Source organism: Mastomys coucha, unplaced genomic scaffold, assembly GCF_008632895.1.
Source record: "Mastomys coucha isolate ucsf_1 unplaced genomic scaffold, UCSF_Mcou_1 pScaffold23, whole genome shotgun sequence".
Classification (NCBI taxonomy): Eukaryota; Metazoa; Chordata; class Mammalia; order Rodentia; family Muridae; genus Mastomys; species Mastomys coucha.
In genome coordinates, this window is record NW_022196906.1 from 99,353,453 (window position 1) to 99,368,772 (window position 15,320).

Sequence of the window (15,320 nt, forward strand, 5' to 3'; positions counted from 1 at the left end):
CAGGGTGGCGTCCTAAAGGGCTACTAGTTGCACATCTTCACGAGCACAAATCCGCTGTGAATCGAATCAGAGTCTCTGATGAACACTTACTTTTTGCAACATGTTCAAATGATGGCACAGTGAAGATCTGGAACAGTCAGAAGATGGAGGGGAAGACCACCACAACGCGGTAAGGTGGTAATGGGTCAGCTGATCCAGCTACGTCAGCGGTGCTTGCCGTGTGCTTTCTCTGTATCAGAGCTGCTTAGGGCTGTGCGGACCAGAGGCCGGCCATCTGGTGGGACATGAAATAAGTGAAGTATTGAAATGGTTCTGTTAAATGACAGGGGCTAGGGAACATAGGAGAGGGCTGGACTTGTCAGTAAATTGTCTGTAGACATTGTTTCACAGAGAAACATGGATTCAAGGAATGAATTGACAGAAGGGAGAAGGAGCCACACGGGAATGTTGAATGTGCTGGGCAGTGGAGACAGGGATTTCAGAGTCCCAGTGGGCATGAGGACCTGGTCATCATGCCTGACAGAAAGTTTTAGTGGGGGGTGGGGTGGGGTCTAGTCTTACAGACTTTGAGGGCTCTTTTGAAGGATCTCATCTTTCAGAGCGAAGGAGTCTTTGGAAAGTTGTGACACGAGAGTTGTGATCTAAGATGCCGTAGGAGTGGCTCTGGCTGAGCTGCTGGTAGGATGAAGCGAGTAAGGCAACAGCAGTGGGGATGTCCATCACTGTGATGCAGGGAGAGGGCATGGCATCAGCTCGGGTGGCAGCAGCGTGAATGACCAGATTCTGTGGCTGTTTTGATGGCTGGGCCAACCTGATTTGCTGAGTAGATGCAAAGGGTGTGACACAAGTAACAATACCATGGGCTAGCCTGCTGCATTGGGACAACAGGACTCCATTATTCTGGAACCTGGTCATTTGTGTGCCCAGGCTATGAATTTGCTATTATAAGGTTTGGGTGACATCATATATCTGTTCCTCCCTTGCTTTTGAGGTTTTCTTCCTCCTCTGTCTGCCCTGGTCTGTGTCACTCGTACTTAGCTCTTCCATCTTCCTGTTTGCTCTCTGCCTAATTGGCTCTGCCCGAAGACCACTATAAATCAGAGTGAGTCTCATCTACATTGAAAAGATGTTGGCAATGCTCTGCTGCTCTTCTTGTTATTAGCTCATTGAGCATAATTAACTAAAATGAGATCAAATCAAATACCCTTGACTCTGAAGTAACATAGAAGTTTGCTTTGTGTTTACCCGCCCAGGGGGATGGGGTTAGCTGTGTATTTGTTTAAAGGGCTCTGTGCTTTCACATTATACCTATTCCTGTGTTCATTCTCTCGTGTCATTGCAGTAAACAGAATATAAATTAAAAGTCAGTAAAAGAAACAGAGGTATATGTAGCAATTTTATTTTATTTTTCACTTTTTGTTTTGTATAGATTTTTTTAAAACCCAACATTTTGTAGGAATTTCAAACCTCCAAGAAAGTTGTTTGATCCTCAACAATACTTACCCTAGGCTTATGGCACAGCACATTAAAATACTTCATGACAGTAGCTGACCAGAGGGAAGAGAGAAGAATATAATATTAAAGCAGAGTTTTGTGTGTTTAAATTAAGTTAGCGTTAATTTTTAAAAAGATATTAACTGTATTTCTCTATAACTTCTTAAAAGCTTAGAAACTATGTAAAATTCAAAAACAAGGAAATTAAAATGCTATTCTAAAAAATATTGAATATAAAAGAAGGCAGCAGTGGAGAAAACCCAGGAATAAATAGAAAAATGTCAGATATAAGTTGTTCCTATTAGTGACCACAGAGACTAATCAGGAGGCAAGAGAGGCAGAAAGAAGGAAACAGTTGGGGTCCCTTCTCTGCTACTCAGAGAGACATCTTAAGTTCAAAGGCAGAAATGGGCAGAAAGGATCAGAAAGACAGACCACACACCCCAGGGAGTGGTGAGGAAGAGAAGCTCAGAGCAGCCCTCCTGGGGGCAGACATTTTACCGTAAAAGCTCAGTCCATCAGGAAAGCAGGACAGTTATAAACACTGGCACCTAACAAAATACACGAAGCAAAAACTGACAGTTTAACCGCAATAGCTGAGACTTTAATACCCTATTTTCAGTGTGGATAGCACCAGTAATATAAGAACAGCACAGAGATAGAGGCCATAAACAGTCGCTGAAAAGTGATCATATCTGACGGAGAGCAAGAGGACTCTATTCAGCAACACTAGAATGCAAGTTCTTGACATATACATAGAATATTCTCCAGGCTACACCATGCATTAGCTCATAAAAGAAGCATCAATAAAGGTAAAAACACTGAAATGTACAAAGTATATCCTCCAACTGTAGGGGAAAGGAGTCCATTGTCGCCAACAGAGAGGGATGTGAGTCCCAGGTATGCAGAGAGGAAGCACCGTGTGGCTGACAACTAGCAGTTCAAAGGAAAGACTCTGAGCTTAATTGAAATGAAAACACAGTGTCCTGACAGATGGGAGCATGGCCACAGGAGTGTTAGGACGTGTCTACCTGTAGGTGTTAACCTGTGTTTCTTCTTCAAAAGGTCTGAGGCCAGCAGTTCAGGTATAATTAGTTAGTAAGAGGAGAGCCAAGCTAACCCAAAGGCAGAGGAGGGCAAAGACTAAAGAGGAAGCAGGTGAGATAGAGTGGGAACACAGGAGCGAGCGTGGAAACAGAAGGCTGCTCTGAAGAGGGGACTGGCAACAGGTCGTTTTCAAGAAATGAAAACAGACTCATTACCCAAATCAGAATTTTGAAAGGGGATACTATTGTCAGAAATAAAAAAGACTCCTGTAACTAGTCATGTGCCAAAAATTAAGACAGAATGGGAAACTTTGTAGCAAGACACAACGGCTGCAAGTGACTGAAGAAGAAACAGACACCTAAACAACTCAAAAGAGTCAGTCAGTGAATCTCACGGAGAAAGGCCCGGCCAAGGGCTTCATGGTGAACTCTGCTCAACATTTAAAGAATTATAATCATCTTTCAAAAGGGCTTCCAAGAAATAAGGGGACACTTCTGAACTCAGTCCTCGAGCAGGTGTTACCTTGACATTACAGCCATGTTAATCTCCTGGTACTTACAGACCTGTGTCATAATCAGTACAGATGTGAAAATCCTCATCAACACACTAAACTGACTGTAGTCTGAAAGGTATTATACACCAAGAGCAAGAACACATCATCCAGGGGCGCAAGGGTAGCCCAGCCTACAGCATAAAGGGTAGAAACTGCACACTGGTCTCTGCAGAGCCTGGGGAGGTCCACCGGTTAATGGTTAAAACAGCTCAATAAATGAGTAATAGAGAAATACAGTCATCTCCACAGCCACAGCTGACACATACTGGTGGAGAACGCAGCATTCTAAGTGAGGAGGGAAAGAAAAATGGGCGTGTTTGCTAGTTCTGTTGAGCATTGTATTGGAGGGTCTAGCCAGAGTATTTAGGTAAGGAATACATGCATACATGAGTATGCTCCTGTGCCCTCTCTCTCTCTCTCTCTCTCTCTCTTTCTCTCTCTCTCTCTCTCTCTCTCACACACACACACACACACACACACACAAATGTGTGTGTGCATGTAATATATATACAAATAGGAAAAAAATGTAAGACTTTCTGTTAGTAGTCAGCAAGACCTAGTACAAGAAAAAAAATTAAATGATGAGACAAAATAGAAGATCTTTATACAGAGATCAGTTGCATTTTGTACACTAGCAATGAGTAGACTAAATGTACTTTGTAGCTATTAAATGTTCATTTAAGCTATTAGTAAGAAGAATTGAGCTAGAGAGGAGTGATAGGTTAGAATATCAAATGTTCTATTCTTGTTTACATATATACAAGTGATGTGAGGAATGAGGCAGAGGTTAAGTGGGACGGAGGCGGGAGCTCTTACCATCTGATGCTCAGAAAACATGCAGCAGGTAAGGACGGATGAGGGGTAGCCCGAGAGGTTAGCATGTGTGTGAGACTGAATACTGTGATGAAAGTCTGCCTGTGTGGATGGTTCAGTGGCCTCTCCTCTGATCCTCTCGAGGTAAGGTACTCTCTGTGGATGAGGAGCCAAGGCACAGATCATGACCGAGGTTGAGCAAATTAACAGAAATTTGCTTCTGAAGTCAGAGGTTTCTCAGCTGTGACAGGCTTCATGCTCAGGGCTATAGAAGAGCTGAAGGAGATGGAATTGAGGAGTGTGTTGCACTAGTTGGAGAACTGATCGGTTCAGGACTTGAGGGCAGCTCAGGCTCTGTAATAGGACAGAAGTCCTTGAAGATAGACATTTGAAGTAAAGGAGGTTTGTGTGTGGACTCTTAGAGATCATGGGGATGAAATGGGCCTCAGTAATAACTTTGCTAATAGCCGTGTGAATTAGTGTTAGCAGCAATGGCTGTGGCTGTTCCAGAAATGGTCTCATATTTCTTTCTTTCAGATCTATTCTTACATACAACCGAATTGGAGGGCGAGTCAAGACACTAACGTTTTGCCAAGGCTCTCACTACTTGGCCATAGCATCTGATAATGGTGCTGTCCAGCTTCTTGGAATTGAGGCTTCTAAGTTACCCAAGTCTCCTAAAATTCACCCTCTACAAAGCAGGTACCGTCTGCTGTCTTTTTAACTCTACACATAGTGCACTGTGTGTTAGCTTCTCCCTTCCCACACTGCCGTGTGGTGTGGGCCAACTAGAGCTCTGTTGTGCAATCCCTCTCATAAGCTCTCAAGTGCAGGAAACTGCCTCTGACTAGAACACTCAGATGTGCTTAGCTTTAGAGGGCAGAGCCTTTGCATATTAATTCCTGCAGTTTGTTAGAGTTCATGGGGCAGTCCTGGACCCTATCACCTTAGTCTGGAATCTTCCTAAATGGCACAGATGTTAGCCAGATTGTCTAACTACCAGAGCATAGCGAGTGTTCATCAGTCAAGAAACCCATTGTCCCATTGTTTGGCACTAAAATATCTATTTGGTAATATATTTTAGATGAAGATTTGCTTATCACTTTACAATAAAATGTTGACTGGTTTTGTTTATGAGTCTCAGTTCTTTGTAAATTAATAGTTATTTAAAGATTAACCATAATGTAAAATAAGTTAAAGTGAGCACCGCCATCCTCCCCAGCCAATGTTATGCCTAAGGATTCCAGAGACAAATAACTACATTGTGCTAACTCTTTTGCTTAAAAAAATGTGGAATGTGTAGAGGTCAGAGGACAACTTTCAAGAGTCAGGTCTTCCTTCTCCCAAGCTCAGGCTCTGGGAAGCAAATTCAGGGTGCCAGGCTTGGATGGCACGTCCTCTGACCCTCAGGCTTGGATGGCACGTCCTCTGACCCTCAGGCTTGGATGGCATGCCCTCTGACTCGCTGAGTCATCTTGCAGTCCTCTGAGACATTGTGTCCTCTGAGAATCTATAGGCTACTGGGAGATACGGACATGTTTGTTAACAGACAGCGTGAGTGCATATGGTCAAGTTCCATTTTACCTGGAAGGTATGAGCCGAGCAGCAGTGGACAAAAAGACTGGAGAGATAGATGGCTCAGCTGGTGAACAAGGAGAACTGAGTTCAGATCTCCAGGGCATGCCTGTGATCCTAGCACCGAGAGATGGGGGCAGGGACAGGAGGATCCTTGGAAGCTTGTAGACCAGCTAACCTGCCTGTGAACCAAACACAATTCCAGGCCAGCTAGAGACCCTGTCTCAAACAGAATGTGGAAGGTGCCTCAGAACAAACACCTAAGGTTGTCTTCTGACCTATAAGAGCACACTGTATACAAATACTCACACACATGAGTGCGCACACGCACACACACATATAACACACACACACATACAGGGAGGATAACTAAAGCCAAGTGAGTCTGTTAAAGCAGGGTGGTTGAGAAGTGCATGCTGGGAAGTGATAATGTACCACTCTGAAAAACCAGAAGACGACTTTAATGTAGTAAAAGGCTGCTCCAAGACCCTTGCATAGCTTACCATAAGGAGGAGTGGCTGTTGGGGCACCTAGAGTAGTTTTGTTGTTTGTTGTTTTGGTTTGCTTTGCTTTTGCATTTTAAAAAAATGTGTGTATTTTCAACATAGTTAACAATATATTTGTGTGGCATTAGCCCGGGACATTTTACTGATGGCTGTTAACAACAGATAGCTGCCAGTTTCCTTGAAATTGTTTCAGCCGAGGATGGCCGTTTATGCTTTTGAGGTGGTTTAAATTTTTGGCAGAGTGTACTGTGTGATGATTGTGCCCTTGGGTCACACAGATGGACAGAAAGAGAAGACGCACTCTGTGCGGCTCTCTCAGGTGACAGTACTTTTCACTCTGTGTGCTATTCTTTAAGCAATATTTTATTTCCTGGGTTGGAAGACCTTGCTACAATGTTTAGATTTTACTGTGCCCGACTGTAGTGTCCTCCAAAGTAAGCTGGTCTTAAGTTACTTGTTGTTTGTGTCATCCAGCCATCTTAACTGTGATCATGCTTCTTAAGCGTTACATCTGGCCTGGAGAGATGGCTCAGCAGTTCATTACAGATCACTAATGGGCTGCACGGGATATTTTGGAGGATGCCAGAGAGCTGTGTGCGGTTCTGTGAAGGAAGATGCGTAGCTAGCTATGTAACTGTAATAATCCTTGGATTTCACACTATGCTAATCTTATTAGTGTTGCAAGAAGTCTGATTTCTTAGTTTTGATAAATATTATAGTTGTATAAGATGGCAATGTGAAGAAAAACTGAATAGAAAGTGTATAGAAACTTTTTGCAGCTTTTCTGTAGCTGGAATTATCTTTAAAATATCCAGCTATAATTGTCTTATCGATGTCACATAATTTCTATTTATTTTTTTAGACAGGGTCTCAGCTCTGGCTGTCCTGGAACCTGATATGTAGATCAGGCTAACTATACTCACAGAAGCCATGCTCTACTATGTCTGCCTCTCAAGTGTTAGGATTAAAGACCATGCCACTCCAACTGGCCACCTTTTCCTTTGTCCAAGGATAGGTTGTCAGTTTGTCCTAAGCGGGAACCAGCGCTCCATTTTCAGTGCCTGGAAAAGCCTGAACTTTTACTTTTGCGTTCCCGTAGGATTCTGGATCAGAAGGAAGATGGATGTGTGGTGGACATGCATCACTTCAACTCCGGGGCGCAGTCTGTTCTTGCCTATGCCACAGTGAATGGCTCTCTGCTTGGATGGGATCTCAGGTCTTCAAGCAACGCATGGACATTAAAGCATGACTTAAAGTCAGGTCTCATCACTTCCTTTGCTGTGGACATCCACCAGTGCTGGCTGTGCATAGGTAAGCCAACCGCTGTGTTGGACGCCTACAAGTGGCATCGTGTGAAGGCCTGAAGGCCAGCCTTTGCGGATTTCTTTCCTGAGCTTTCCATCTCCTTTGTGTTCCTAGCTACTATGTTGTATAATGTCCGGCAGTTTGTCTTTCATTAGGAGGCTTATGTGAGACTGGGAGTCTGGCTCAGTGCCCTTCTAGTATGCCTAAGGCCCTGGGCCATCCTCTCTAGACCCACACTCAAAGTAGCATGAAAGCTAGAGTTGAGCACTGTGGTAGCGCACCCTTCCAGTCACATGGTTGGCAGGTAAAGGCAGCAGCAAGAGGATCAGGCATTCACTCACCTACATAGTGGGTTCTAGGCTAGCAGGGAACATGAGACTGTATTTTAAAAAAACCACAAAGCATTGTGAGAAAGGGTAAAATCAGCACCATGAAGAGAGAAGTTTCCTCTTGTTCTCAGGGAGCCTTGTCTTACAGGCATTGAAGCAGTTAAGGGATGCTGGCGTTCTCTGTCCTGTGGGAAGTACCTCCTGAAGGGAAGCAGCAATCTGAGTGACACGGGTTTAAATTCCAGGAACCTCAAGCAAGCTACTTAACTCTGAGTCTCAGGGGCTTCATCTTCTAATGGGACTAGTTCCTTCAAAGACTGCTTTCAAATTTTAGTGACCTGAAAGCCTCTGTCATGGGTCTAGTGGGAAAGAGGAGCAGCGGACTTCTGCTCTACCGTCTTCCCATTCCGTCTCCCCTAAGGCTGGACGTGCATGCAGGCTGTCGCCCATCTAGTTTAGTTTGTTTTTGAAGTGTTTCTGAGTTCTGAAAAGTATATACTCTACTGTGACTCTTATCACGAAAAGAATATAAGTCATTCTTCTGAAATTTTGCTTTAATAAGTTTTTAATTTTTTTTAAAAAATATATTGTTTATTCTCTGATAATTTCATACATTATATGAAGTATTTTGAACATATGCACTCCTCACTTCTCCCTGTCCACTCCCAGCAACCCTTCCCAGCTTTGTGTTCTTTTAAAAAAAAAGAAAAGAAAACCTGAGTCCAGTTTGCCCTGCCCATATGCCTGGGTATAGGGCATGCACCGCAGCATGGTGACCTACCTGAGGCTGCACACTTGAAGCACACTGACTCTCCTTCCCCCAGCGCTGTCAACACTCAGATCTTTTCAGTTATGGGTAGGGATGGTGACCCCGACCCTGTGCTAGACTGCCCACTAACTTCTCTTGTGTAGGCAACCACAGCTACTGTGTGCTCGGGAGTTTATCGGTCCTGCTGTATCCCCAAGACTCTGCGTTGCCCTGGTCCTCCCAACTGCTAACAGTCTTCCTACCCCTGTGGCTCCTGTGGGGAGCACTGGCTGCTGCATGAGTGTATCTCAGAACTCTGTAACAGCAGGGTTCACACGGCTTCCTCAAGGTTCTTAGTGTGGGATATTCCCACCCCACCCTCCCATCCCCCCTCTCCTGTTGCATCTCCCGTTTTCTTCTCTCTTCCTTCTATTGAGATACCCCTCCCCCTCCCGTCCCCACGCCACGGGCCCTTTGTAGTTTCCCCGGCTCGAAGGTAGCCCAGGTCTAACATGTATCTAAGAATTTGATGTGTATGAGTGAGAGCGTGTGATATGTGTCTTTTGGGATCTTTGTTACTTACATATGATGTTTCTAGTTCCATGCATTTATTTACCTCCACATTTCCTAATTCCAGTTTTTTTTTTTACAGCTGAATAAAAGTTCATTGTGTAATGTACCACATTTTCTCTATCCATTCACGAGTTAATGAGCATTGACTAAGCTATTTCCACTTATTTCCACTTCCTAGCTACTGTGAATGGCGCAGCGGTAAACATGGATAAGCAGGTGTCTGTATAGGATGCTGTAGAGTCCTTTGGGTATTTGCCCAAGATTAGTATAGCTGAGTCACACCGGAGATCAGTGTCTTGCCTCTGAGGAGCCTCGTCTCTGCCTTCAGAGTGGCTGCTCCAGTTTGTGCTCCCAGCAGCTATGAACCAGGGCCTCCCCGCCCCACAGCCTCAGTAGTTGTTGTTGTCTAACCAGGGTAAAACCACTCATCCAATTTCTGTCTCCATTGTATCTTGACTTTTCCAGAATGCCACAGACATAGAATTACACAGTACACATTTTTTTTTCACTAAACATGCAGTTTATAAGGCTTTTCCATTGTCTTCATGTATGCAGATGATTTGTGTGCTGCGCAGGCATTATGTAGCTGGAAGGTTGGATTGTTCCTAGTTTGGGGCTTTTCTGAATAAACTTGCTATAAACATTTACAAGCAGGTTTTTGTAAGAACTCTAATTCGATTTTTTCTCAGGTATATACTGGTGAGTGGGATTACTGATTTAAGGAAATTCTAGTTTTAATTGCAGTACTACTACTGCGTATCTAGTGGATGATATTTTGATCCATGCTTACATTGGTGATTAAATCAGGTAGCTAAGAAATCTGTCACCTTACATATTTTGTGGCAAAAACATTTAAAATCTACTGTAATTGAAATACATAATACATTGTCATTAATCATACTGACAGTTCTGTATGTCGTCAGTTATAGTGACAATTCTGTCACTAAAGCTATTCCTTCTGAGAAACTACATCGCTCGCCCTTAGCACTGCTCCTCTCCCCGTCTCCCCTTTCCTTTCTTCAAAAGTCACAGTTTCCCCACAGTGTTTTGTGTGGGTTTGTTTTCTTTTGTATTTAAAACAGGGTCTTAATGCATCCAGGCTGGTTCCAAAGTACCCGAGAATGACCTTGAACCTTGGATGACCTTGAATGTCTTCCTGCCTCTATCTCCCAGTGTTTGGCTCCTGTGGTACTGGAGATAGAGCCAGGACTATATCCTAGGCAAGCACTCTGCCATCCGAGCTACATCCAGGCCCTCCCCTGCAGAGCGCTTTGGACCTGCTCCTTGGAGATACCATAGTGTCTTCTTCCCCTCCTACCCAGAGAGTTAAAGGTTTCTGTACTTGAGTTTAGGCTTCTGGATTCCTTAGTTTATAACTTTTCCTGTATGAATTTTAATGTATTGGAAGATGGCAGCATCTAGAGCACTTTATAACATGAGATAGCACGTAGCCAGCAGGTTTGCAAAGGAAAACGATGTTATGGGCACCCTGAGCAGCTTTGAGGAGGCAGTGCTGCCACTGTGGCTATTGTCGTCATTGTCATGGGGTATGGCAAAGAGACATGGAGAGATCCAACTGCCCTCTGTCCATCTGTCCTGTGGAACTGGAGACCAACCCAAACATGCGCTCTGCTGCTCAATTGCTCAGTTCTTCTCCATGGGGTCCGTTCTTCATTAGTAGTAAAATACGGCAGGAAGATGGTGTGGGGGCTCGGCCCATTTCTGCTATGGTTGGACACCCATACCTGTCTGCAAAGAGTTTTGAACAGAGGACACATGGAGATGACTGGAAGCTAGCGACACACACAGAACTGTTTTCTCTGTGGGTATCAGTGATGCTGTATGCTCTCAGGCAGTCTGAGTGCTCCGGCTCACCACATTCAGCCTCATCCTCTCAAACGCATCTGATTTTGTGTGTGCCTTTGGCAGTTAATAACAGTGTCAGTATTTGATGAATTTTTCATTTTATATTTGCATTCATTAGACAGTACTGTAATTGCATTATGATAAGCATGTTATTACTGTTATTTGGCAACTGTGGGTGCTGTTTGAAACGGGGGCGACAGCCTCATGGGAGCAAAGCCTTTTTTTCTTCCCTTTCGTGGCAATACTGGGATCGTGCACAGCCAGCGAGTGCTTTACTGCTGAGTGGTACCCACAGTCCTGATTTTAGTTGTTATCTTGAAACATTGGTTTCACCAAGTTGCCCAGGCTTGAATTTGCTCTTTAGCTCAGGTAGGCCTCAGCCTCCAGAGCAGCTGAGATTACAGGCCTCTGTCACCAGGCCTGGCATCAGAGCCTTTTCAGAAGTGACCAAGGCAATTCTGAAATCCATTTACCCGGAGCTAGGTATGGTTGTGCATCTCTTTAATTGCAGTTCTCAGGAGGTAGAAGCAGGTGGATCTCTGGGATTTTGAAGCCAGCCAGGGTAACATAATGAGACCCCCACTTTAAACAAAAACCTAAAAAATGTCTTCATTCGGAAGTGACACTGTTTACCATTGTTTAAATGCAATGCTATGCACTTTGCTTCGATGTTAATGTTTGCGCCTTTTCAATTTGAGGCACGAGCAGCGGTGCCATGGCATGTTGGGACATGAGGTTCCAGTTGCCAATCTCCAGTCACTGTCATCCCTCCAGAGCTCGCATCCGGCGCCTCTCCATGCACCCCCTGTACCAGTCCTGGGTGATTGCAGGTAAGGTGCAGGGCTGGCGTTCGGGGTGGGAATTGCGTTATGTGATGCTGCCAAGACCCCTGCTCTTTGGAGCTTTTATTTTACATCAGAACCATGCGCTTGATGTGTTTTAATATTGAAGCTGCTCACCATTGGGTTTTAAGTTTGAAACCCGTGCCATCAGCCCTTCCCTCTGCTCCACTCCCTTCTTCCATTGTCTCCCCTCTTTAATTTCATTTCTTTAAAGCTCCTGCGGCCCCTATTTTTGTTAAAACCACCAGGGTCTTCCTAGAACTGTAAGGAGAGGCATGCACTCCTCTCCAGTTTTCGTTCTTCCTGACCTGCATCCGTGCTTCTCATGCGTCCCTTCCTTTCTGTCACTGGGCACTCAGTGTGCTGGGAGCTGAGCTACCTTTTAAATGTGTGTAGGTAGGTGTGTTGCCTGCATGCCTGTCTGTGCACTATGTGTGTGCAGGGCCCTTGGAGGCCAGACGAGGGTGTCATCAGGAGGGGCTGGAGTTAGGGACAACTGTAAGCTGCTTTATGGATACTCAGAATCAAACCTGAGTCCTCTGGAAAAGCAGCCAGTGCTCTTAATTTGTGAGCCATCTCTCCAGCCTCACTTGGACATATCTTTGAAATTAAATTTTTTTTTTAATCTGTAAAGTGTGAAAATACCTTATAATTCAAAAATTGAAGTGAAACATCAAACACAGTTTGGCGGGACCACTTAGCTTGATCGATAGTAGCTTTTGATAATCTTCAGTTTTTCTTTGGTCCTCTTCTTTCTCGTGCACAGCCCACACTGTGGAATCCAGATAGAATAAAAGCAGGAGAAGGAGAAGGGCAGCCAGCACAACTGCTCTGCGCCACTCCTACCTCCTGGCCACTGTGCCGTGAGCTACTCTGTCCTGCTTCTTCCTCCTGGCCATGATGGACTGAGAGTGAGCTATCCTGAACCCTGGAGTCATTCTGCTAGGATCATAGCAATGGAAAAGCTGACCATCTACCAAATAACAGCCAGTTCTACCTTGGTTCTACCTGTGGGCTTTCCCATCCAGTTAGGGTTCTAACAAGACCAGCTTGTTCAAGGAGAGTTTCTCTCTAAAGGCTCCATTACAAAGGTGTGAGTAGAGAGGCTGGCACTGCGTGTGTGCTTATTAGTTGAGTGGCAGGAGATGTTCGGAAGGTATAGTTACTGGCATTTACAAAGACATGGAATGGAAAAGCCCACCTGGAGAGGAACAGTGATTTATTTGTATGGAGGGGAGCAGAGAACTTTCTGGAGTCACTTCTCCCCTTGTTTTTGAGGCAGAGTCACTGTTGTTTCTGTTGCTGAGCTGTGTCCTCTAGGCTAGATGCCTTAGAGCTTCCAAGCGATTCTCTCATCTTCACCGATCACTGGCTGTAAGAATGTGGGCATTACAGATGTGCGCTGCTGCATCTGGCTTTTTACTTGGATTTAGGGATCAGACTTGGGTCATTGGGCTTGTGTAACAAGCACTTTACCAATTGAGCCATTTTCTAATCCCAAGCAGTGGTTTTTGAGGTGCAGGATAGAGTTAGGCTGCACTTGGTAATCTTTCTCCCCCACTTGGTGGCTTATGAGCTGCGTGCTGTGGGCGGAGCCAGCATGATCTCTGGGCCACACTCAGGCTCTGGTAAGATGTCCCTGCTTGCCTCTTCCTGCTTCCCTTCCTACACTGTTTGGCTAATGTCCTCTCTTCAGGGCAGAAGCATAACACCCAGGCCCACTCCTGCTGGTCCCAAGTCTGCCTCCCTCTTACAGGCATGTTTTTGATTGCATTTATAGCCCACTGGATAATCATGAATAATTTACCCCTTTCAAGGTCCTTGATTATATCTTTGAAAATTACTTTGTCTTTTAAGACAACATTTACAGGTTCTCAGGAATAGGACCTTGAACTATTTGGGGACCATTTTCTTATTTTTAGATCACTAAAGGTCAAACACTTGTAGGAGCTAGATAAAACAAGAGCCTAGAGTGCGGTCCATGCAGGCCAAACTTGAGTGTGTGTCACGTGCTAGCCACTCCTGAGCTTTCCCTCCCACCCCGTATCTCCAGCCTCACGATGGCTTCTGTCCCTGCTGCTGCTTAGTGTCCCTGCAAGAGTGGAAGCTCCCCACAGTGGAGATTTACTTGCTCTGTTTGCATCTTTCTCCCAATGCCCAGGACAGTGCCAGTGAGTAGTGCCAGCTCTGTGGGTGATAGGTCACTAAGTCCTGGTATTGTTGTGCCCCCCACCGGCATCACTACCCGATGTCCTATGCTCTCTGCTCTTCTTGCCGGCCTCTCCTCCCTCTCACACATCTCCTTCCACCAACCCCCCTAAGCTTTTCTGCATGTATATTTCTTGCCTGAGATGTGTGTGTGCCCTGCCTGAGATGGGCCACCTGCTGCTGCATCTGCCCAGCTTTTTTGGGCCTGGCTATCACATTCAGACTCAGCTCACAAGATGTGCTGCTTCTTCCCCGGCCTGAATGCGGGAGGAGCTCGGAGTTTGCTCTCTTTCTTGTCATCATGCTATTTTGTGCATCTTATCTTTCCTCTTTCCATCTGTACTGTCCATTCTTGAGGGCAAAGCTATATGACTTGCCTTTCTACCCCTTGGTCTCTTCAGGACCTGGCTGGAGGCAGCACACGCATTAACTGTTAGGCTCTCAAGGACACGTTTAACTCACCCAGTCTGGCGATAAGTCATGCTGTTATTTTAAGAGTACTAGGATTTCTTGCAGGATGGAAAGAGATACAGGTGGCCTTGCTGTTGCTACCAAGATGTGACAGAAGAGCTAACAGTTCTTGCCTTTGTCTCTCAGCTGTTCAGGGTAACAATGAAGTCTCCATGTGGGACATGGAGACTGGCGACAGGAGACTGACTCTCTGGGCCAGCAGTGCACCTCCACTGTCCGAGTTACAGGTATGTCACCAGTGTTTATTGCAAAGGATAATGGTTGCCTCTGTCCTATGCATGTTTAGGCACTTTATCCAGCATGATCTCTCATGAATTTTGTTACATATTTAGCTATATCTAATTTATGTTCTTAATAATATGGACAGCCATGTGACCATTGCTGTATATTTTCCAGTTTTTTTAGCTTGCAGGGTTTGCTCCATTGGCTGTTTGTGATCTCACATTGGAGCTCCTGTAGATGCAAATTAAGCAAAGCCTATTAATGGAGAATACAGTCCTCTTAACATATGCAGGGGTTCCCCCGGCCTAGGATTTTTGCCTTTACATGGTGGTATGAAAAGCCATATGCATTCACTGGAAATACGCTTTGAATTTTGATCTTTTAATCTGTGTGTGGCCCTGAGCCATAGCTCCTGATCAGAGCATGAGGGTAAACAACTAGACTTAGAGGTAGTGTTGGGCCAGAACCCCAACACAAAATAAGGAGCATCCGCACCTTGTATGAGTGGTCTTGGTATGGATTTGTCTATTGGCTGTGTTTCTGGGAATATCTTGGCAAGTAAGCTAAGGTAGGAAAGGTCTCTCTCTCTCTCTCTCTCTCACACACACACACTCACACACACACACACACACACACACACACAAACACAAACACCTCTTACTTAGGTCTCATACAAAGAAGCCCCAAAGTAAAGGTTTTTATACTGCTTGTGACAGGATCAGAGAGAGTGGCCCAAGCTGATCTTGAGCTGGTGATTCTGGCCTCGTC

General features: G+C 45.0%; 1 protein-coding gene across 3 annotated transcripts in view; it reads left to right on the forward strand.

The window, feature by feature from the left end:
- Pik3r4 (phosphoinositide-3-kinase regulatory subunit 4) overlaps positions 1-15,320 on the forward strand; it is a 50,321-nt gene that overhangs the window by 33,152 nt on the left and 1,849 nt on the right. For all 3 annotated transcript variants that reach the window (XM_031346191.1, XM_031346190.1, XM_031346189.1), the window contains 5 exons: positions 4-169; positions 4,445-4,609; positions 7,088-7,299; positions 11,508-11,639; positions 14,457-14,557. In XM_031346191.1, the coding sequence (XP_031202051.1) occupies positions 4-169; positions 4,445-4,609; positions 7,088-7,299; positions 11,508-11,639; positions 14,457-14,557 (776 nt within the window). The remainder of the gene's footprint in view (positions 1-3; positions 170-4,444; positions 4,610-7,087; positions 7,300-11,507; positions 11,640-14,456; positions 14,558-15,320) is intronic.